This window comes from Amyelois transitella, chromosome 7 (assembly GCF_032362555.1).
Source record: "Amyelois transitella isolate CPQ chromosome 7, ilAmyTran1.1, whole genome shotgun sequence".
NCBI classification, from domain to species: domain Eukaryota; kingdom Metazoa; phylum Arthropoda; class Insecta; order Lepidoptera; family Pyralidae; genus Amyelois; species Amyelois transitella.
The window spans coordinates 9,660,631-9,685,138 of record NC_083510.1 but is presented as its reverse complement, the minus strand read 5'-3'; the positions used below and the strand labels follow the sequence as shown (position 1 = coordinate 9,685,138).

Genomic DNA, 24,508 nt, shown 5'->3' with positions numbered 1-24,508 from the left:
CCTTTTCTTTCGGCCTCGTGTCAGGTTCCAAAAAATTAAACAAGCAACGATAAAATAATTCACATATAATGCTTAAACATTTGTATTTACAATATATAAAGTAGATATTTAACAGGCTAACATATGAGGTGTTAAAGGAACCTACAAGCCATGCGAATATAACAAGACAAGGGTTCCTCTAACGCTAATAACATCGAAAAATAAATCTAACATTACGTAAAATTTGACACCCCAATCGTGTTATTGAAGAAATATTCGTGTAGGTCACGCGTTTGCGTTGAAAGATTTCAATTACGTTTTTGAAAGTATTGAGCAGGCACTTTTTTGGTTTCTTATTATGAAAAAGTCATATTTTTAATAATAAATATTGTAAAGAAATTAACAAAAAAAAAACAAATAACCCACACGAATATTGACTCGCCGAAAATAAAAAAAAACCTCAGTCTTTTAGCAGGTCTACTTGAGCAGACACACTGAAATTCGATCCACCTCAATCAAGGTAAATGTATAACATTAATTAAAAATACTTATAATTATTTTTCGAAACAATATTTTAAAATAAAAAAGCCAAAAGTATGGCAGCGCTCTTATACTCTAAAAATATTTCTTATAGATTTTAGTTAGATAACTGCTCATGTTTTTAGGAATAAAAAAGGTAGTTTGGGAAATCTTTTCAAAATATTGTTTCCAAACCTTTTTTATCTTGTAACGTCTTGACTACGATCGTTACTATCACAGCCGTAACTAAGAACACTGATACTTTGTCCACATCCAGAATAACTGAAAAAATCACATTGGTATTGCACTGTAGTATTTTCTTGCATACCAGCTATTTTATTTATCAGTTCGTATATTGCTTGCCGGAGCTGGATCCTTCCATGAGTTAAGGGCCGTAGCTTCCCATTTTTCCGTTGTTGCTAGGATTCTACATGGATTCATAAATTAACTTGATCCTAGCCTTGCAGTTACAGGTAAGGAGAAAATATTCTTTGATACAAATATGTAATGAGCATTAGGTTATATATTCCTATGCCAAATTCCTGTATCCGCCATTGATGTTTTACATAAAATTAGGGTTTTCATGTACCGCCCATTGACTAGACTGGACCATACATTTTTAAATACTAGGAAGTTTCAATATTTTAATCACATCAAAGAAAGCAACCACCTCAGGATGCTTTTGTTATATAATTGAAAGTTATGGTAGGTGGGTACCAAATTTTTAGGATCTTATATCCTGTATATTTAATACATTCTTAAATAAGTAGGTGTAAGAGCCATGACCATCTTTGGGTACCAAGTGTCTCCGTCGCTTGTATATTTATAGATGCATAGCTCTTAGGAATAGAATGAAGTTTTAAATTTCTCGTATTTACGGTAACTTCCTTAGATTTCACAAAACGGTTTCAAATTCCATTTTTAAATCTCTGAAACATTTCAGCGACAACTCTCTAATGTCAAATGTGACATTTTTACTTGTAAACGCAACGAGGCACAGAAACTATAAAATGCATCTTAACCTAATTAAGTTTACTTATACAGCCCGCCAGTCTCGATCGTTAGGTTCTCGTTTCACGTGATAGTTGAGACAGGGCTGGAAGTTGACGTGTATCGTGACGGGGTGAAGCGGCGCCGCGAGGTGAACTGCCCTCGCGTCCAGAACGTCGTATGGGCCCAGGTGTCGCGACAAGCAAGCGTAGTCCACACTTAGAGGGACGTAGTATTTTCCTGGAATTTAAAAATCAACGTTACCAGAACTTCATCTTTCTAAATCGGTGTCAATTGAGGCGACTAAGAAAAGCCTAATGCAACAAAAAATATTTAAGCTGAGTAAAGTCCTCCTGTTAACAGGGTCACGGAGGTCCGATCGGAGTCCATCCGTGTAATCACTGAAAATATTTCATTAAATTTACAACTTTGCCAAGATCTAGATCTAAAATTTAAGAAGGAAAACAGACTAGATACAAAAAGATGTGAAATGAAGGTACTTTATGTGGAAGGAATTATAAATTTATAATTCTTACCTAAGGAGTTCAAAGCGAACACAGGAACATACTGTGTTGGCGGAGGAGGCTTCTCGTAGCTGTTATGATGGTGTGGCGACTCGCTTGAAGTGTCCTGAAATAGAAGTTGGAGTGTGTTAAAGCTGCGTCAACATCGGATCTACGAACGGGTTTATATACAATTCGGAATAATATAAAACTATGTATGTAAGTACTAAGTACTGACATAATTTGCTAAATGTGTCGCCATCTGTTTTATAATGCATCTCATCTAACGCAATCAAGACTTGAAGATGTAATACTACACAAGTCCACAACTATTTTCCATCATCCCATGGGATCATAGCAAAAAAAGATAGCCAGATAACGCCAGTTTTGTATAAGATACCACTACGCCCATGACTATCACTAGACTAGCCCAAGGCTTTGCTCTGCAATATTTCATCAATACAATCATTATGATTGAATTACAAGGACTTTTTGGCGAGCCTACCTGTGGCGAGGTGTCTCTAGTTTCTTCTGTGGAGCCCGAGGTGGACGTTGAAGGAGTCAGCTTGGCGGCGCGCCGTCGCTTGTTGTACACTTTGCCGTGCGGCGTCGGTCGGGTGCCATTTTCTGCCGCCTGAAAAATAGAAACTTGTATTAGAACTATGAAGAATGTAACGTCAGAATGTACCGGATGGTTCCCGGCACCAATACAAAAAAGCCACTCCATCTCTTTCCCATGGATGTCGTAAAGGGCGACTAAGGGATAGGCTTACCAACTTGGGATTCTTTTTTAGGCGATAGGCTAGCAACCAACGTGGCCATTCAGTCTTTTAGAGACCATATGTATGTATGTAAGAATGTAACTCACTTGTTGAAAATAAGTTGTATTTTCTTTCTACCATAATAGCACTTGGTCAAGAGGCCTCAAATTCCTCATTATACATAACAGCGCCCCAATGTAATACCTAAAATAAAAGAAAGCCGTTTGCTTTGCTTTTACCTATATCCAAAATTCAATTCCAACTCACTTCGTTATCCTGTGACCTCGAAAACCGCCTTTCAATGGAGTTCTTGAACTTGTACGAATGCAGGTAATCCTCGCTATGCTCCGGTTTCCTCACGGTTCGGAGCGTGGGTTCGCGTTTGCGGCGGCCGTCCAGGGGTAAAGGCTCATCTTCAGTCATCGCTTCCCCATCCGCCGCCGGGGCCGGCGCAACTGGCGGGAAAAATGGACTTTTAACAGCTGCAACATATGACCACAATGTTAGTAATTGTATTCTTTTGCCACAGACTCTAAATAAGAATCTTTGATGGAGGTACACTTTTGAAAATTATTAAATGACGATTTTCTATAATGATGTTAGATTTAAGAAATGGATATATAGAGTATATGGTGACTGTCTGCTTTAAGGAAGAGAGGCTTACCATAATTATGGACAATTTGCCAACTGACCCAATCAGACACGCTTCCATTTTAGCCAAATATTTCAATTAATTAAATTGAAGGCAGTAGGCCTTAGGCTTAAATCAGGCAGTCATTGGAGGACGATCAAGAAATTCCAAGTACAGTGCTCACTAGCATGCTAGCTACGTGCACGTTTAGAGGGAGAATTCAAGCTGTTCCTCAGCCCGACTTATAGGACGAACGTAAATAAACAACTTATTTTCTGGGTCTGTACATCTATTCCCCAACTATACAGACCTCTGTCGCATTCCATAGGGAACTGTTCATGTTGCCGCTCCGAGTCATATGGGTCCGGGGGGTATGTGGGTGGCGCGGGGGGTGGGGCTTGAGCAATTACTCCATGCTTCACCGCGTAGCCGTGAGAACTGCTAGAGGAACTCGCCGTCTCTGATGAGGACCCAGGGTGCGACCGTGGCTTCTCGCGCGCCGGCAGCTCTCCTGCTTGATATATGAAAAATATAATTATATGTATATGGGTATAGAAATGACCTTGATTTTTATCTACACAGTTTGGATGACCACGACCTCTTCTAATGGCGTGGTACCCTTTCATCACAGTGCTCCTGCTTGTAGCCTCAGCTACTGCAATGCCGTATTGCACTTAATAACCCTCTCTCGCATTTAGTGTGTCTCTGGTTGACGTAAGTAGTTTTCGGAGCCTGCAATCAGTTATGCTATTGTTTGAGATTTCAGGGTACCTAAGCCTAAATTAAGTTACTGTGGAGCATTAAGTCATCAATACTTCTGAGGTGTATAAGTCAGATGATAGGCTAAAACATATGTATTATATGTGTGGTTTTTTTCTTTTTTCTATTGGTGCAACGGCAAAATTTATTATTTTCCAATATTCATTTCTTTAAGAGAATTCATTTCTCTCATAAGGTTTGTTTATCTTGATGATCTACTAACCTTTGGTAACACCTTCGCAATGCCTCTGCAAGTGCGAGGCCATCTGCACGCAGAGTCCGTCGCCTGGTCCGTAGCCTTGCACTTCGACGAGGAACCTCACCGCCTCCGCCGTGGCCTCGTGGTAGCCCGCTCTGAAGTGTTCCGCGCCCACCTGCCTCTCACCAGCTACAACAGAACCCATGGAGATGCAACATCTTCCTGGGCGACTCTCGACAACATTAGAATCCTTCAGTACCGTAGCACTCGATCGTAAGAGCAAATTTGTAAACAGTTTAAAGATGGATCGTAAGTGATCGTGGATGAAGAACTACAACCCAATATAGCAGAAGAGTATCGGCAAATTCTAACAGTCGATTAAGAATCGATGGGTGAAGAAGATGATAGAGTCAAGAATTTGTTGCACAAGAATTAGGTAAATGATATCACAAATACAGTTGATTCCTCTAAGTCACAATCTATCTACCATGCAATTGAATGTCGAAAAGAATTTGTCTTCTTGATACTTGAAGTACCGATTCTATTACTCAAAAATTCTAAATTTAGGAAGATTGATGGAGTGTATAATTTGAAACTCTTGTAAACTATCAGCAAATAATCTGTTACGATAACTCTCATATTCAAGTTTACAAAGTGTGCTCGTTTCGGTGCTAATCGTCAACTTCGAATTATTATCGGATCATGCACAGAAAGAAAATAAAGGCCCAAAGTTGAACCAGCACTTGCTTTGATTAAATTGTGCTTGTTATGGATAATTTCTGACATGTTTCGTAAATATTTAAAAGTCTGAAGAAAACTAAGTCACCAGAAGTCGCGACTGAACTAAATCTAACGCGTAAAGCTTTCCTATCGGCTTTTCCAACTTGGACTTGAAATAAACAATCTGATAAATTTTCTAGTTAAATTGAAAGAGAAACTATCGGCATAGGTAAAACATTAAACAACAAAACTTTAAAGTTGGAATGAGATTGGTCAACCAAACTGTTTCAGCCGTGGAAATTGATTTCTCAATTGGAAGTAATAATATAATACCTTATACCAAGGTCAGGAAGCTATGAGTTAGTATCAAAATTATTATCAATAAGGATAAGAATATAAACTTAATTTACAGCTGCAACTTCCAGTAGAGAAAGCGCCCAAACAGTTTGGTCGATCGTTTTACCTTTTTTAATTGCCTAATTTTAGTTGGCCGGGTACAAACCATTGGCTCTCTCCTGCAGGTACTTGAGATGTCGGATGGCCATCTCGATGATCTCGGTCTTCTCGACTCTTCCGCGACCTTTCTTCAGGTACTCGGGCGGTATGAGCCGCGAGAGATCAGCTAGACAGTTGTTCATGCGGTCCCGCCGCCGTTTCTCAATGATTCGATGTGACATGGGATCTTGCTGTAAATAACAAACCGATCATAAGATTCTTAAATAAGTCCGCAAAACGTTGCCCTAGATCCTAAGGTCTAGAGCATTTAAGCAATGTAGGTTTCGGTCTTATTGCGGTACATGTTTCATCTTGATAGCTCTTTAGATTTTGTTATTACTATTTGTATGGTAAAAACTAATTTGAGCTTTTCGGTTCCAACAATAGAAACTTGACCATAAGACAACAATAAACTGTGTCAGCTAAAATAAGCATAGAAAGCGTCAGACAATATATCGCAAAAACTTAAACTAGTTAATATGTAGATGACATATTTGTGTTCAGAAGCGTCATATCAAGCTTCTAAAAATATCGAAATGTTAATTATAAAATGGTCTACAAAAGGGGGAACAATTATGTCATCGATGTGAAAAAGAGATAAAAATCGGGCATGTTCAGTTTGACTTGCCCTCGAGACCTTCCCCTTCTTGAGATAGGCGCCTGGCGGGTACTCGGCCTCGTCCTCCGATGGCGCAGCGAAGTTAAGCTGGTCTGCGACTCTGCCAAACCCGTCGTTAGAGTTGTAGCTGGAAAAGAAGAAAGGTCACATAAGCGTAAAAATAAAAACATGATGAGAATTTATTAGGTAGGTACTCTTTGTGACGATTAAGTTGGGGTTACCCACAAAACACAGAGAATGTAATCTCTGTTTTCTGAAACATGGTGCATTTATCGTAATGCCATATTGGAGCTCTGAAACACGTTCATTTTGTACGCATCGTAATAAGATTTGACGCTATGTTTTGTTTCTTTCTTTTGTTATTTCAGGGTAGGTAGGTATCCGCGCTGCTGGGAACGATTCTACGAAACTGAGTATGTACTATACGCCTGAGGTCTCCAAAAGTTTACAGAATCTCCCCTACTTACAAAATCAGGCTCCTAGCGATAATTGCTAGTGTCGCTATCAGTAAATTATTCTCACTATGATGATGATAGAAAAAAAAGGTAGAACTCACGTGGCGCGCGCGCCTGCTTTTAGTAAACGGATCGAAGTACAAGGCCTAATAATATGCATGCAAGGTGTCAACAACAGACACGTTTCAATTTGTCAATGGAACTTAACCGTTTCACATTTCATTGTTTCCTTGTTCACGATATTGTGGCGTAGTCCAGTCCTGAGAGACCACACACTTCACTTTATTATTGTCACGTCTTAATTATTTACGGGATAGACAAAGTTTATACATACATATAGAAAAATTAAGATTAACAAGAACGTTTTCGATTTTATATTTGATCCTATTTTTATTTCTATGATTTTTATACTATAGAATACACCTTCAATTTTGGTTATGACAGTTGCAATATTTTCTATCCAGGGTTACCTAGGGTAAGGAGCACAGCCAAAAAACAAACATAGTTACATGATAAATACCTTCTACAAATTACTAGCTTTTAAATCCTCCATGGATTTTTAGGTTCGTGAGACATCAAAATCGGTTAAGTAATTTTTGAGATATTCAGAATAGAATCTTATATTGGCCTCTATCAATGTGTCACATGTAAGTAAGTAGGTACCTACATTATAGGTATCGATACTTGAAAGAGACACGTGTACCTACGTCTCAAGGTCGTTGGCGGCGTCTGACACGCATTCACGAGACACTCAGTATTGAGCCTATACATCACATCCTATACATACAATCACGTTTGCATCCCTTGTCATCATTTTAGTTATTACATTATCGAATCTTGAATGATTGGCTATGTCTACCCAGTCAAGGGATCCAGCTATCAGCAGCATGATTTAGCTGTCTTTTAACGTACATCTAACCGTATACGCTGCTGTAATAGAGCTAATCGCAGTGAATTTGGGTACCTAGGCGATCTGCTGCTATTGAGCAGAAAGGTGAGAAAATTCTCAGGCGTAAGATATCTGTTTGACGGGACTGATTTATAAGTAGGTACCTACCTACCTAACTATGCAACGAATTTTTCTAATTGCACATAATCTAATAAATACAATTATTATGAAATTGATAAAATTATTGCACAATAACAACATTAAAAGTAAACAACCACAGCGCAGCACGTGACTAGTGTGTATTGGGGGCGCATCAATTTTAATTTCCCTCTGACCGATTCATAGCTGTTCGTCATCCGTCGTTTATTTTTCTTTTGTCCTAAAATGCACAAGAGATATTTAAGTAAGTACCTACTTACTTCATTTCATGGTCCATTTAATCTTGACGACATGGAATAACACAGAAATGCAACCTCTTTTTGTTTCAAATAATTTGTGAGTGCAGGAAATCCATTCATCATTTAATAATTGACCATGATCTTAAATTGGAAGAGAGCCATAATAGCGTGCTTTAATAGATAATAATCAAGTCATAATCCTAAACCATTTTTGTATTTTCGGGCTTGGTGATATAAGTACCTAGCTACGAGGCAGTACATACCATACTACATACCTACCTAGGTACCTATTTCTAGTAGGTAACCTTTTGAATACTTTATTATTCTAGTCATTGAAAGATGAACCTAACTATATAGCTATTTTCGCATTACCTATTTTCATAGAAGCGAGGTTGCGACTTCTAATGACCTAGAAATATGTTTAATGTCACAGTCCTGTTTCAAGGTTAATCTGCGTTCACGCGACGCGCGCTTGCGTTGTATCGTATGGGCGCCATTTTGTTCACGGATCGGATCCGCGCATCCAACCCCATCTCACTGCAGTCGCCTCGAGGTTTTATACCCCGGCCAACGTTATAAGTGCCGCGGAATTATCCTCAAAACAAAGTTTTTCTTCACTTCCTAATATAACATCTGTTAAATTAGAATATAAGCTTTTATAAACATGGATATGACAAAGAAACTAACCAAAGACCTAATCGAAATGTATTGGGAGCGCAAATGTTTGTGGAAAGTAAATTCAAAGGAGTACAAGAAACGTGACATGAAAAATAAGGCCTACCACGAGATGGTCATGTTCCTTCGTAAGAATGGAATCAAGAATGCCAATGCAAAATTGGTTCGTGAAAAGATTCAAAATTTGAGGCGCGCAATGAGAAAGGAAAAGAAAAGAATAGACAGTTCAGGTGGTGCTTACAGCCCGACACTATGGTAAGAAAATATCAAGTAGTATACAAATATATATATGTATGTATTGTACTTTCAATTCAATTTCATAAAATGTTTAGTTAAACTTTTAATAAAATAAATCTCGTTATATTTAATTTTCCTATAAAACTTTCATATTGTACGTTATTTACTTTCATTCTTATAATATTTCATCTACTTATCTTCTGTATATATAAGAAAAATATATTGACGGACAAATACCGCCTAGTACATTCCTACTGACTTAAAAAAAAATTAAGACATCCATACACACAAATCGAAATACATACTATATAAATCACGCCTCTTTCCTGAGGGGTAGGCAGAAACTACATCTTTCAACTTCCCACGATCCATGCATACTTCTTTTATACTCGTACTTTTGACCTGACGTTTTGCCAAAATGTTTCCGATTTTGTCAAGTTAAGTAAGTACGTTAGTCTGCTATTCCTTCCCGCTTCACGAGTTCTATCCGAACACTTCTTTGTACGAGTACATTTACTTAGTCAACCTAAGCTTGCCTTCATCTTTTCAACATGACCAAAGAAATCAAAATACAAGCAAAAGCTAAATTCGATCTCTATAAAATCTACTATTTCAGGTATTACGATCTGTTAATGTTTGTAAACGACCAGTACGAAGATACCACATGCTCCCCATCATTAACCATCACCGATTCAAATGACATAAAAGAAATAAATTGTGATGTCGTATATTCGGACACAGATGAAGAAAAAATCGACGAGGAAACAATTTGTGTGAGCTGAACACTTTATTTTAACTTTATAAACATATTATCACGTTTTTCATCCATACCCCATACAAGTAGAAGCTCGGGGTTTGAGTCTTTAGGTAGTTTGTTCTGCAGGTTAAGAATTTAATATGGTTTTTTAGCGCTTTCTTCATTGTCTATTGGTATTTTCTATAATTTTTATAATTTTTCCTTTAAGATAGTAACATAAGGATATCAAATGATTGCAATATTAATGTCAAACTCGTACATTTATTAAAGTTTGTTTGATTTTTTGCAGGAAAATTCCAAAAGTCCTAAATCTGCGGAATCACATGATGTAACAACAGATGATAATAAGGACAATAATTTTTCTTACAATAATAATAATAAAGAAAGTAAGGAAAATTGTGTGGAATTCGAAGCTGTAGGGATTAATTTTACGGCAAAATTAAAAAGGATGGAATCTAAACAGCAGATATTTGCAGAATTGTTAATACAGAAGGTATTAGCTCGTGGACTTCTTGGTCAACTAAACGAGATGACAGACATTGTTGATAAAGTGTAATATTTTAAAAACAAAGTATAAAAGTACTTACGATTATTCTGGAATTTGATACGTGTGGAATTCGCAAGGTATAATTAATTGCAAGTTACTTATATTTGTCGTGTGCAGAATCTGCTCAAGATTCGGCAGCGATATGGTCTAAATATAAACTGAGTCGAGCGAGTCACGTGAAGCTGACGACAGCTCATTATTCACCAAACGAACCTTCAACCCGGGAACAAATATTTTAATAAGCCTCATCATATATGGATTTATTCATCGTGTTCATTTTCATTTTTATCACACAACTTACAGATGGCAATAACATAAACTCCACGTGACATATTTATTTTCACAAAAATCGCCCAAACATTGTTTTAGAAATAAAACTTTCAGTACAAAAGTCTATTTTTTTCAACTTTTGAAAGATATTTCCTTACTATTCTATTCCAGAGTAACGACCAAAATATGTACTTGCAATGGTCTAGTAAAAATATCTGTGTCAAATTTTACGAAATCGTTTCAGTACAGTAGCTTTTTTACAGCCATTAACATTATGTTTAAAATTTCTTATATTAGCTTCAACTATAGCTTAATAAATTGTTGAGAGACTTACATTTTAAAAGGAAGTAGAACTTTGTCTATTGACAACTGAGGAGTTGAAGAAGTTAGCAACAGATTCATCACAACACAACACAACACAATTGTAACGTCACTGAATGCTGGACAATCGCATGTCACACGCGTACTCTTGTAGATGTCGACTGACTACATTCCATATGCAAGGTGATAGGACTAGTCATTGCATATGTTTGTACCGGCTAGGATGACTATGCTGCTTATTAGATTTAAAAATTAATTGCTGCTAGGAGCACGTCCTTTTATTGAGTAATGTGCTACAAAAATTCAAACAAATGTATTGACACTTGATTACATTAACGAAACATTATTGAAGTACCGACGGTACTGTTTGTTTAGACTTTTAAAAATCGCAATACTCTTATCGAAATAAATATGAAGTCCGCCTTCGTGGCGCAGTGGTAAAGGCACTTGGATACTTTTGTCAAAAGGTCCAGTCGGGTCATGATTAATTACGATTTTTATAACTGGCCTGGATATGTATTTATCTCAAATAAAGTGAAGTAATAAAAATAGGCATCGCGGAATAAGTATCTCATAAAAAGTCTCGAACTTAATTTGAACCTTGCTAAAATTGTAAAATTGTTGTTACGAGGTTGGTAGAGTTAATGTTCTCGGAAAAATAATGTATACATATATAGGTAAATATTTATATATATTTACTTTTTCTGTTAGGTTATGTATGAGGCAAAACTTATTAGGTAAATTATGAGTCATGTGATCTGTTTGCACGTGATCCTTTATCTTTCAATTGCAAGTATGTACTCGTATAATATGTCGTTTATAGCCGATTATTTATAAGGATGTTAAAAAAATACGTAATTTAATAACATCTTTGGCTTCGAAACTGGTCGATGGTTTCATAAAAAAAGCTAATTAGCCGGGATAGATTCATTGAATGAAGGAAATAAAATTATTGTCTATCAAAAAGTAAAATGTGTGGTCTCTGTAATGCAAGCACGTGGATTAGACAGTAGGTACTACTGCTTAGTTTGCCTGTTAGTTATAATAACACCGAAATGGGTAAAATATTTTATATAAAAAAAGCAAAGGCAAAGCCATGAATGTTTATCTGTCTGTCTGCCCACGGTCGAATTATAACTACAGATTATAACGCACTACGCACGCTAATAATTTGAGTTGAAACGCTATTGAACCTCAATTGTTCGGTAGTTTTTTAACGTTTTGGGATTGGAGAAGTAATTTGGAAGCTTCTTATATATCAAAACCATCTTTTAAAGAGAAAATCGAATGTAAGTTCGGCCTTTTTTAAATTATCGCTATATCTGTAGCTATGTGTTTCGTGACGCCATAAAAGTAACTAAATGAAAATTGACCAATAGTAACTACATTACTTACATGATGCTCTGCTGATGTATGTATAGTGCAAAGAGACACGTGTATTATCCAATACCTGGAGTCAAATTATTTTACTTTGATGAATGCGAAATTTACGTAGGTAGGTAATTTGTGCGATATATAGAAAGACTTAAGCTTTAAAATTAATAATAAATTGTCCTCAAGTTACTTTTAAAATTTGCACATACGGAACATTTCATATATTAAACACATTGCTCACGTGTTTATAAGTGTACATATTTTGAAAGACAATGCAATGTCATAGCGCGATCACGCGATGCATTTTAAGGAAGTTATTTTGGTGATTCACTTGGGTAAATTCCTAAACGCACTGACTTTTAAGATCGATAGTTGCTGCGTGCGGCTTACAAGAACACTATTGTTACTAAACTTTATCATTACAAGCGTTTGTTTATTTTATTAACATTGTAATAAATAAAATCAATAAACAATAGAAGTGGTCGAAGCATTAGGCTGCATGGGTGTGACACCTTAGAATTTTATCTTATTCTTTACATTTGTTAATTGTCAATGATCCTCTGATCCACAAAGAAATATCCGACGGAAATGCCTAGGCTAATGCTAAAGTTATGTTTTCATTTTCTCTTCATTAAACTAGTTCAAAAGAAAAATAAGTACAATGCAAGGTTAATCTTAAATCTTAAAGTACTTATACATTAAAGCTGCAGTAAAACTGCGTATCGTGCAAAATTTGTTCATTTATTTGACCGACTTCAACTCTGCCGATGTGCTGTTTCTGTACGATTATAAACGTGATTCAGGGAGAATTTTAAAATATACCTTGTTACTCACGTAATAGCTGTGTATCTTGTATGGCAGTTCTGGCAGACGAAGGTGAATCGTGTTGTTGCAATGTTGTGTAAAGGTGTGACGTCACGCGACACGTGCGGCGGTGTCACGTGCTGCCGAGTTCATGCTTGGACGGTTTTGTTAATGATAAATCAGCCTTCGTATCAACGAGTTCACGAACTGATTTGGAGGTTTTTCAATTTGTATTCATTGAAATTTTTCCAAAAAATCTTTATCTATAGATAGCCTTGATGGTTTGGTGTCTGGAGGCACAGATTCAAATTCTACCTCAGCCATGTACTCGTACTCGGTGAACAAACTCATTGAGAGACTCACTGGTACCAAGTTTGTTCACCGACGGTTTTATATGGTGAAGGAAAACATCGCGAGGAAACCTGCACATTTGCAGGCAACGGGTTTCCCTTGTCCCTTGGTTGGTTGCGGAGGTCAGCGGGAAATGCTTTGTGTACTTATAACCTAACTAACCGAGTCCAGGATTATAGTCATAGACGCACCCCGAGCTCGTCTTCAGATAGATCAGGACAAAACCTGGACTAGCACCAGGAAGAAGAAGAATGATTTGAAAACAATCTACTGATTTTTGAATAAGGCAACCGGACGATATATCCAGGTAATAGTAGATTCTATAATTATTAGCTGAGAATTAAGTAGGTAACGATATTTTCCTCTTATTCAGACTAACTGTGTGCTTTATTTGAAGGCTCAATCAAAAAGGAAGAAAAATATTCTTGTTTTCAAGTCGAGTCTTTTTTTTCTTCAGACAAACCAGCTTCTCGCTGATGAATAGCAAATACTCTTTACATTTTGAGTCTACATTTTGTCTCATTTATTAATCAATTATTATCCCGAACCAAAAAGGACAAACGTTTAAAAATGGGTCACAATGTAAACATCTCGTTAGTATGGACATGTAAAATCAGTAGCTGACGTATTTGATATGGACAAAATCTATGCGCTCCCATTTCACATCGTGACCAACCTATGTCACGTGCACTTGTTTACTTTTTCGACCATTAAAGTGTGCACTGAATATCTACATACGTACATGCTTATAGTCACGTCTTTTCCCTTGCGGGTTGACAGAGACAACAATGTCAAACTCAAGACTCAAGTAAGTAGAAACGGGTTGCTTGCTGGCCCATTGTCTAAAAGAAGAATCCCAAGTTTATAAACCTATCCCTTAGTCGCCTTTTACGACATCCATGAGAAAGAGGTGGTGTGGTTCTATTCTTTTTTCTTTTGGTACCGGGAACCACACGACACAATATGTCCAAATACATAAATACGAGTAGGTAAGTAAGTACTTACCTATTAATTTCGCTTTAGCTATTTAACTGTGTTTATTTTCATATAGGTAATGCCTGTACTTCACCGCGTTAATGTAATGAGCCCAAAATAATATTTAAGTAGTTTGTATTAATAATAAGTTTAGGTAGTCTTTTGAAAAAAATATTTCCTTCCACCGGAAAAGGTCTCTCGCTCAACTTGCTCGCTCGTATGTTACTCTTCAACACTTACCTACCTCCGCTTCGCTCTTTTTAAAGTCAATCCAAGAAATGCAATGTATGACAAACATCGTTATTCACAACACAACACGATAAACATTAGCACTTAGCGAAAATCCAAAAATAAACACACTTATGTATATAAATCAAAAGTAAAACCTGGTTTGTTTGAATAAAAAAAATCCAAAATTATTTGTCTTATGGCCATAGTATACCTACTTAAAGATAAATAACAGTTTATACTTAATTAATCAGTTACTTACAATTATCTTATTAAGTTTTTTTGTCACTCAGCTGTGAGATGTGGGCCGAGTAATTTATTTTAGGCATTTATTATAAATATCGGCGATAGGTTCCTGCATTAATATTAAGTAAGTATTTTACGTAAGAAGTTAGTAGACACCTTGGCTTATGAGGTATAATTGTAGATAGGTAAGTTAGGCATTTGATAGACCTCGTAATTTCTCAGTTATATTAATTCCCGACCTGACGTGAGCAGGTACTTGAATGTCGAAGGTGAGAAATGTGTAATGTGGGAATTCAGTTCACCTTTGAACTAAGGCGAAATCGTAAACCAGTTCTATTAAGATAGATCAATTAAGACTAGGCAAAGCACGCGTAGTGGAACGTGTCTTAAGGAGAACCACACGTGTAAGTATGAATGTGTCATTATAGCAAAGTTTAATAGCAATATTTTTTTTAAGCATTGTCATTGTTTGGTATCATATAAAATGATTATGAAAAGAAACTTACAACGATAGGTGATACGTACTTGGATGAAAGCAAAAAATGTCTCCTAGCCCGCATAAGGAACTTACCTACATGCCAAATTTAAAATTTCTACACCGGTTTGGTCTGTGCGTTGAACACAGGCATTAACTCAGTAAACGGAAGAGTTTTATATTACCTACAGATAGATAAATTGTTACCTACATAACTATCTATTTTATCAGACTGTGGAACGACCTAAAATGTAAAAAAACGTAAAGGTCGTTTTTAGTATACTTAATCTCTATCTTTAGTCAGATTCAATTTAAAATAAGGATCTCAAGATTAAAAAGTTTGTACGTTGTTGCTTAAATCTTATTAAAATTTCAGTTTACATAAACACCCACACCCAGAAAATACAGAATTATAATTGTACTGAGCTAAAACAGTCCACATGCCTGTAAACTGGTGGAAGCTCTAAATTTGTATTTAGAACAATGGGAAATCGATAACTAATTAAATTAAACCCAGGATTGTATTATGGCGCTCCTTTCGAAGTAGAAATACTTCGCAGCATGATACGCCACGTGCATGCATCGGAGTCACGTTGCGACCCACGAGGCAGTTGCGCAAAGAACCTGACGTGGCCCGGGTGCCACACGAAAAACAATTCTCAGATAAACAAAATAAGACCCAAAATGAGAGAAACATAATCCTATAAGAGTATCGGTGGATTCCTCGTGAATTCATAATCGGTCACATGGTATCGCCTATCAGAATCTTGAGTGGGAGTGTTCGAATATTATTAGTACTCGTAGGTACTAATGGTGTTTTCAGCTCGCGTTTACCCCGGATGCGACTGTGTACACCATTCATATCTCATATGTAACTTAGCCAAAATCAAAAAACCCATCTTCTCATCTCGATATTTAGCTTCTGAGACTTAGACTTCAAAAAGCCAAAACCGTATTGCCGTTTCTGCCTTCAAAATGTTGTTTTGTAGGAAAATGTGGCAAATTCCTTGGACTGCTTTCCGTCTCTTAGCTTTTCGCACATACATTTCTATCTTACGGGACCTGAGGACAAGATCAGATAATCTAACATGCAGATGCATTTAGGTCACATATCCAAACAGGGTTGACAATGTTAAGAATATTACATTTCTGAAGAAGCAAAATGTTGATTGTATTATACGGTTTACCATCTACCTATGTATGTCTGACTACACAGAACGCAATACGTATTTTTGATTTAATATTTAACAACTCGCTTGGTATCTTTAATAACAATTTTTTCGTGAATTTCGTTCCTTTAGTTAGTCACATATTATTTTTTACTAAGTACTTTTTAAATGGATGTCATGAATGATGCAGTGGGCATCTTTTTAAAACTATTTGTCTACCCCGCGAAGTATATGGTTAGACGTGATAAAATGTACGTATGTAGAAGTCTGAGTCAAGGAGAAGAAATTGTAAAATTGTAGGAATAGAGCAGGCTCAGCCGTATGGATCCGTCGCGATCCTGAGATACCTACGCCAACTTTATTTTATTCTACCTAAAGACTTTGTCTTGCTCTTTTACAATATTGTAGTTTTCCTCGTGCACATTAGCTGCTTGCACGCTTCGTGAGAATCCAATTACAGAACAGCCTAGTCGTACCATGCATGCTATATCATATCACGTGATAAATTAAATCATGACACATTGTAAATAAATACGTAAGTCACGGTAATTTTCTTTTATATCTAAAACGTTTTAAACATCCGAAATCATAGAATCATATTGCCTTGTATACTTAGGTTCCTCTATTCCGAATTCTGAATGAATGTTAAATTCAATAATATCTTATTATATTATAAGGGCAAAGTTTCATGAAAATCCGTTTGGTAGTTATTTATATTTCATTAAAGAGAACTAAACACGTACACACATATCGAAATAGAATGCGGATCATGGGGATGGGTGTTGGTATTGGTAAGGAAAAATAAATAATAAAGGCCATTCGACGTGTTTTTGGTTTCCGGCCATACAAAATGACGACCAGCTTAGAAAGAATTTTTGGAAATCCCGCGGACCCGGAGGATAACGGGATTTTCCATTTAACGCGGGCGGAGCCGCGGACGCATCTAGTTATAGACAAAACGTAAATTTTTTTAAAAGGTTTTGTTTTTTTAATGTAGGCTATAATTTTCTGTCAAACGGGGCTGCCATAAAATATAATCTGCTGAGTATTGGCAAAAACATTTCATAATATGGTACTTACAACCAAATTTCAAATCCATAAATGCAGTGGTTTGGGCTGTAAGTGGAAGCAGGATGTTAGTTAGTGTCCCTCATTATACTAAGTTTAGATTTGTTCGTAAAATCAAACAAAAATAATACATAATATGCAGGTAAGTATAAGAAATAACATTACTTAAAACAGAAAAAAAAAACATCTAAATAATTATAATTACCGAGGCTAGCAGGATTTTAAAGAAACTCAGTCTCGTCAAGTCTACCATTTCACCCGCAGCTTAGATCGAAGACACTTAGTAGGATATTTTATTGGAAAATAACTTGTCATGAATGAATCACGAGTAGGTACCACTGATGTGGTAATGTGATAAATATGATTTTAATCTTATTTAAATAAAATATGTTACGATACTATAACACCATGTTTCGATGGAAAGAAAAGCAAACCACAATGGCGCTGACCTAAGGTTGATGACCGTCAAGGCTAAAGGATTAATGTGATTGCCATGATACGAGTTGACATGCAAAATTGACAACGTGAAATATACTATAAATAGATTTTAATTACCAATTTGAGACATTTATTCCGATGCATTATAAATCACACCACCTTTAGCTGGAATAGGCAGGAATCGAACTACCTACATGTTGATGTTCATGTAAATCCGTATTATCATATCATTGACCTGTATTGCACTAAGTTAAAAGAAAGCGAAGGTCCAAATAAAAATTTTAAATTTAATAATATTGCTACTTGTGTTATGTCTGGAAGCTTTAGTGATCCATTCCAGATTTTGTATTCAGTTTTAGATTTGAACTGAGAAGTTTAGTTACTAAGGTTTCCAATACTTTTTGAATGTTTGAAAGAGTAAGAAAAAACCAAAATAGTATAGCATAAGTCTCAAACAGAAATCGTCAGGCGATACAAACGTGAGCACGGTGTAAAGTGGTGTGCGTACAGTGTGTATCCGGCGCCTATGTTTGTGTGAAGTCACGTTTTCCGCGGCGTGTGGACGACGCGGCGAAGCGCGTGCAAGCCCCACCTCACCTGACGCACCCCGCGTTCGCCTCTCCACGTATCTGTGCGCGCATGTCACGTGGCGGGTGCTATTTTCGCTTCGCTTTCCCCAATCATAACATTATTCTCGATATCGAAATTCGAATTAGGCTTTTCGCAATGAAAGTGATGTTTGTTTTGAAAATGAGGTCTGAATTTAGAACATACCTACAATTTTATCATCTGTTTACAAATTTTCACTTTCGTTTCGATTCAAAAACTAAATTGAAACGTAAATATGCATTGTAAGCTGACATAATGTAAGACTTTTGTTTTTTGACTTTATTTAGTACACAGGACATTTATATTTTTAATGAAAATAGTTCCGTTAATATCGCAATATTAGCTGTGTGTATGTAATTACGTGTAATGTTCGTTATTTTCCCATTTATGATCAAAGTATTTATTTATCGATATTTGAAGAAGGGTTATATATAATACATAAATAAATAGGTACATATGAGTAGAAAATTGTAATGATACAAATATTTATTTCGCTCGTATATTTGATCTTTTTGCATAGGACTTACTACTTTTATGAATGAAATTGTTTAATTATTAGGTAATTAAGTTAGAAATAAGTTTGTCTGTCTGCTCATCACATACAGGTTATCACCTAACTAATCTGCGGGATCTATGTATGTCTATCATTTTATTATTTTCACTATCCCAAAACCGTTAATTGAAATAATATTTTTCCCCCTTAGACTTCATTAAGTATTGGTATTTCGTGCTATCTAAAGATGAAAATGCCTTTTGTCAGATGGCAAAAATAATTTACATAAGTAGCTTAATAGTATTCAAATCACATAAAGCAAATGATGATTATGACGTCTGTCTTTCTTTATTTAGTGGGTAGCTGAGACTACCTTATGTTTCTTCCAGGAAATCCGGCTTACTTAGTGAGCGATGGTTTTCTTTCATTGTAAAGTTTTAAATTAATGACTCCTTTTATATTAATCTTGTTGTTTTCTGGAGTTCATAAGTTATTTTTCATAATTGATCTAACAATATTTCAGATTCCTCATTTAAAGCAAGTGCAAATTTTTATTTATTCCTTTTATTCATTGGCATTACCAACTATTAAGTATTAATATATTAATATGAATAGGTCGGTCGAGCGAGTTATTTCTCTTTGACTATCACAGCGGAATGAAACAAAATGTTAAATTAATTAATAAGTTATGATAATTGGGTATCCAGCCTGGGATAGACTTATCAGATCAACCATAAGTAGACTATTCGAAATAAGTGCAAAAAGAGGCAGCAAAAGTGTAAGTACTGTTCATGATTTTTTTGACGACTTGGTGCCTATAAAAAACTTACTTGTCATATTTAACGGCATGTCCGTTTTCCTCCCAATAATGTCGTGTTTCCATATTCACTTATCGCACAACAAAAACAAAATATCACTGTGTCAACACTGGCACATCAAAAACAAATTCGTGAAAATAATAATATCACTGATACAGTTACAACACTAGTATTTGATAATCTAAGTTAGGTCCTGGCAATCCATTTTTGTCAAACATGCACTGCGATTAGTTATTCTTATCGTGTTTAACTGCATGTAGGTAGGTCCGACGCGTAGCTAGCGTTATCAACGCGAGAGGTTCGCGACCGGTCTGACTGATCGAGGTGTGCGCGCCGGCCGGTACCAGCTAGCCTAGGCAGTCATGTCATGTGACGGGGCGGCGGCGTCAAAATAAGGCACGGTATGGGATGACGATCTGTAAAAATTCCATTGTCCTTTATTTTTAATAAGAGAATAGATATTTGTTCAACAATTTGACAAATGTCATATCATAATCTTTTGATGTAGTAAGTATGTACAATAAGTGAGGCGCGGAGGTCGCGGATAAGAACAACCGTCGGAATCTCTCTCTCGCAGTGAGCCACGCTTGCTCGCACGTGACCGCTATGACGTGACAACGTCCTTCCCGCGTCGCGCCCCACTTGCCTCTCACCTCACTGTTTACACTGTTGTATGCAAATGTACTATAATACTTTGTTTGCGCTATAGATAATTTTTACATTATTATCACCCCATAGATTACTGTTGTAGGTATGTCTACTTTCCACCGCTATTCTACCACCCGTTATCAAATTTCAAGAAGATTGGTTCAGAAGATAACGCATGAAAAGATATTAATAAACAAATAAATAAACTTACTTTCACATTTATAATACGTTGGGATCTTGGTTGGGATAAAATATGTTATGATTTGATGACTGTTGGCAATTGTACTTGATGCAATAATAAAAAGTTTTGTATATCTCGAAAACAGTGACTTTTTTATATTTTTAAACACATATCCTACTGACATACTTATGTGTATAGTCCTAACCCAATTTGTTACGCCCGGAATATTAGAGATCTTTGAAAATATGTACATCATACTTATTGATTTTCTCATGGATGACTTAAAATGCTACTTAGGGTAAGGCTAATAAACTTGGGATTCTTCTTGTAGGCAATGGTCTAGCAACCTAATTACTATTTGAATCTCAATTCCATTATAAAGCTAAACACCAACTGGCGTAGCCTTCTTTTTCAAAATTTATAGAGGTGATAACATGTATATATGTATGTCATAATTAAATTTATATAGCCTATCACACAAACGGTGTATACATATAAATAAAATTGAACTACAATAAAAATAATTGATATTTTTTTTATTATAACGTGTTCTTTTAGGTTGGTTCCGGGTTATGTCAGCTTTTTCTAACTTATAATAGAAGAAACTAGATATTTTAAAATAATCGCCTGGGTAAGGCCGTAGATTTTGCCACTTAGTAACATAGAGTAACATAGATACTTCTATGTTATGGTACGTATAAGTAACACGAAAGTAACGAGTAAAGAGTGTAAGGTCGAGTTCAGAAGTACTGCCTCTTTTTTTATTAATTTTTTTTTTCAAATTTCATAATATTTTCGTAAAGTACCTACTGAAAATTATACTAACGTACGATTGTAATGGCAAGCACAATTCCATAGGAATTGGAGAAGCAAATGTATTCTGAGAAACACAAACGAAGTTAATGCAATGTTCCAAAACAAAATGTATGTACGGGCGTACGGGCCAGGGTATCTATTAACCTTATGTAAGAACTAAGCATATAAATGAAATGAAGCGGTGGTGGTCTAGTGGTTAAGACGTCCGCCTGGTGATCGAAATGTCCCGGGTTCGAATCCTACTCGAGCCACATGAGTTTGTATGCTAATCTGACTTACGTTTAGTACTTTTCATGACCACCACTTGCTTCCGGTGAAGGAAAACATCGTGAGGAAGTCACATTAGTCGATTATTTATCAGTTAGTGTGTGAAATGGAGAAGGCAATGGCAAACCACTCTATTAATATTGCCAAGAAAGTCGTTGTGTGTGTTTCATTGAAATCCATATAATGATCACGACTTCTCAGCCATGAGGAATACGACTAAGAAAAAGAAGAAGCAAATAAAAAACAATGAAATCTTCTAAAATGTCTATTCATTAAATAGGTACTTAAAACACAATGTGTACTAATTAATCAATAAAATCACAAAAAAGGAACTAGGTAACCACTTTTACTTATGTCAACTAACAAATGATTTAAAATATTTAAATAAAAAATACAGTATCTTCATCATTTTGCAGATAATATTCTTTTGAATCTGTCTCTAACTGAATCAAATTTATCTTTTTTACTATAGAAATTGTGGTCACAGAATCAAGATCTAACTTTCTTTGCACTAAGAATTTTACAGAATTATTTGAAATCTTAACATTTAAAAAAAAAATTATTTTGTAATATGTTTCGTCATTTTTAAATTCTATGATCTCAACAAATCCAATATAATACTTCCACGTTTTTCTTTCAAATTATCTAACCATAACGAATCTTTTATGTTGAAACTTAAATAATTCCCTTCATTTTCATTATTCTCTCTAACCGTGCTGCCAAGTTCTTCATCGTTCTGCTCGCTTCCTTCTATAAAAAACACATTTTATAAATTGGATTTCAAAATTCATCTTGCACTTTTAATGATTAAAATAATAATAATATTTTGTTTTCCTAAGCCATTAACTACAGGAAATACTTATTTAATATATGAAATTAAATGAGTCGTAGCCTATTGCACGAGTCTATGTACGAATCCTTACAACACTTAAACGTTACGTAACATACAATCAATGTTACCGATAACATAGCAGTAACCTAGAAGTAACGCAGAAGCAAGATTTTTTTGGTTATAATTTACCATAACTCGATCATTCGAGCTAAATTTAAAACAAAACACGGCTCCTGCATAACTTATTCACTAAATAATACTTTCACATGAAAATAGGAGTAATAAACCAATTCTTTACCTTTGAAATCGAATAAATCCCGAATGACGACACACACCTGCACTCACTTTTTGTCAAACCCACCACAGTAAACAAAATGGTTTTTTTTTTCTTTTTGTCCATGGACACTTAAGTGTTGCCAGTATCGATACAAAATATTACCAAAATGTTTTACCTTAATTAGAGGTGAAATTGTGGTAACATACAAAATTGTAACATATAAGCAAAAATACGGGGACAAACATTTAAATTGCGATAAAAAAATTAAATCTACTTATTTTAATAAATCATATTATTAATTGGCTGCTTAGTTTTGCGTTCTGTAGGTTAAGTTCTTGTAAACTTGACATTCAATAAATATACTACGAGTTTTGTAGTTCTCTAGTATTTGGATGATAAAAAAGACAACGCGATTTTTGCAAAATTTGGAGGACTGGCCAAGTTGAACACACTCTAGAAGTTAAAGTATTGAAGTGTTTGAACTTTTGAAATTAAATTATGTAGAGATAAGAGCTACAAAATATATTATGAGTACCTTAGTAACAAATTACTAGCATTAGTCTTTTATATATGCAGTCAAAATGTGGGACATATTTTTTTTTCAAATAGTGGCAAAATTTACGGCCTTACCCGCCTCCTCGCATCCTCCATTTTCAGTTATTTGTGACGAAAGTTTACAAAAATATTAAATTTTCTTTACACATTTCGAGCTCTTGAAACGTAAGTACATAACGCTATTATTACCGACCATTATGGAAAATGAAATTTAGTATCAATCAATTAAGATATTATCCTTTTTATTATAATAATAATTTTACTTTAGTTCATGAATTATTATTTATGAAATAAACATCATTTAAAATTTAATTTATTTCAGTTGGTAAAATATACCTAAGTATAACAATATTATTTAAATATCTATTTTAAAATCATTAAGTAATTATAATTTTTTCTCTGATCAAATTGTTTGTATTATATTTTCAAATTCAACCACGGTCACCTTAAAAAATATTATTTTTCATAAATATATTGTAAGAAGGTATACTTGCACATTAGGCAATTGAATGATTCATGATCTAATTAGAGTAAGATCTGCGTGATAAGTCGTGCGGGTCAAACCTAAGTAGCTTCGTAAAAGAATTTCACTTACACTCTCCAGAACCGTCTTCATAAAGAGAACCTGAACTTCTCCCTAGACAGAGAGTGTTACCAGGATACACTAAGGCCACGAAGACGATGGGCCTTGACCCCAAGAATTGTCTACTGAAACAGTTAAACGATTTTCATCCGGTTATTTTTTTATTTATTTATGTTATGCCTTATATTAGGGATATAAGGCATAACATAAATAAATAAAATATAAAGCGAAAGTAACTCTGTCTGCCTGTTACGCTTTTAGGCCCAAACCACTGAACCAATTTTGATGAAATTTGGTACAGAAACAGAGTTACCAAGTCTGTACTGTAGTGGATATAGAATAATTTTAAGAAATTAAACTAACGATGGGCTACCAAACTGTTCCGAAATGGATACCAAAAAAATTAAAGACACCAAAGGCTTCGTCTATATGATGTCGAACTGTTGCATAGAACGCTAGTATACAATAAAGGTAACTGTTTAAAAAAAAAACTATGTATTATAATGAGTAGTTATTAAAATTTACCAACGCTTATAAATAACTGATACTATCTGGGCGACCGCGACTCGTTTGCACA

The 24,508-nt window shown here is 35.4% G+C and overlaps 2 protein-coding genes and 1 long non-coding RNA gene across 10 annotated transcripts; 1 reads left to right on the top strand and 2 right to left on the bottom strand.

Moving 5' to 3' along the window:
* Nucleotides 1-48: 48 nt before the first annotated feature.
* Nucleotides 49-20,419, bottom strand: LOC106130204 (transcription factor cwo). Of its 8 annotated transcripts, none has more exons than XM_060945044.1 (9): nt 19,785-20,419; nt 6,194-6,302; nt 5,564-5,747; nt 4,366-4,530; nt 3,694-3,897; nt 3,020-3,234; nt 2,497-2,625; nt 2,025-2,118; nt 49-1,728 (listed from the first exon to the last, which is right to left on the bottom strand). In XM_060945044.1, exons 1-9 carry the CDS (start codon nt 19,835-19,837, stop codon nt 1,535-1,537), a joined length of 1,347 nt encoding a protein of 448 aa, XP_060801027.1. In that variant the 5' UTR covers nt 19,838-20,419; the 3' UTR covers nt 49-1,534. The 8 variants fall into 8 exon arrangements, with proteins under 8 accessions (XP_060801027.1, XP_060801033.1, XP_060801030.1 ...); XM_060945050.1 differs by having other exon boundaries at nt 3,694-3,894; nt 19,785-20,413; XM_060945047.1 differs by having other exon boundaries at nt 3,020-3,207; nt 3,694-3,894; nt 19,785-20,408.
* Nucleotides 8,448-10,179, top strand: LOC106130205 (uncharacterized). The gene is made up of 3 exons (XM_013328995.2): nt 8,448-8,847; nt 9,446-9,602; nt 9,876-10,179. The coding sequence occupies exons 1-3, from the start codon at nt 8,582-8,584 to the stop codon at nt 10,140-10,142; spliced, it is 690 nt and encodes a 229-aa protein (XP_013184449.1). The 5' UTR covers nt 8,448-8,581; the 3' UTR covers nt 10,143-10,179.
* Nucleotides 20,420-21,933: 1,514 nt separating the features above from the next.
* LOC132901900 (uncharacterized) lies at nt 21,934-23,419 on the bottom strand. The gene is made up of 2 exons (XR_009656944.1): nt 22,815-23,419; nt 21,934-22,434 (listed from the first exon to the last, which is right to left on the bottom strand). It is a non-coding gene; the product is annotated as an uncharacterized LOC132901900 (long non-coding RNA).
* Nucleotides 23,420-24,508: the final 1,089 nt, after the last annotated feature.

What these genes read in the sequence shown, in the direction of transcription:
- LOC106130204 (XM_060945042.1), bottom strand. Translation starts at nt 10,805, where the DNA reads ATGAATCTGTTGCTAACTTCTTCAACTCCTCAGTTGTCAATAGACAAA. An exon ending in GTTCTACTTCCTTTTAAAAT is followed by an intron (nt 6,303 to 10,737) that starts GTAAGTCTCTCA and finishes CTTCTTTTCCAG; the next exon opens with CTACAACTCTAACGACGGGT. An exon ending in TTGCGAAGGTGTTACCAAAG is followed by an intron (nt 3,898 to 4,365) that starts GTTAGTAGATCA and finishes TCATATATCAAG; the next exon opens with CAGGAGAGCTGCCGGCGCGC.
- LOC106130205 (XM_013328995.2), top strand. Translation starts at nt 8,582, where the DNA reads ATGGATATGACAAAGAAACTAACCAAAGACCTAATCGAAATGTATTGG. An exon ending in GCTTACAGCCCGACACTATG is followed by an intron (nt 8,848 to 9,445) that starts GTAAGAAAATAT and finishes CTACTATTTCAG; the next exon opens with GTATTACGATCTGTTAATGT. An exon ending in TCGACGAGGAAACAATTTGT is followed by an intron (nt 9,603 to 9,875) that starts GTGAGCTGAACA and finishes GATTTTTTGCAG; the next exon opens with GAAAATTCCAAAAGTCCTAA.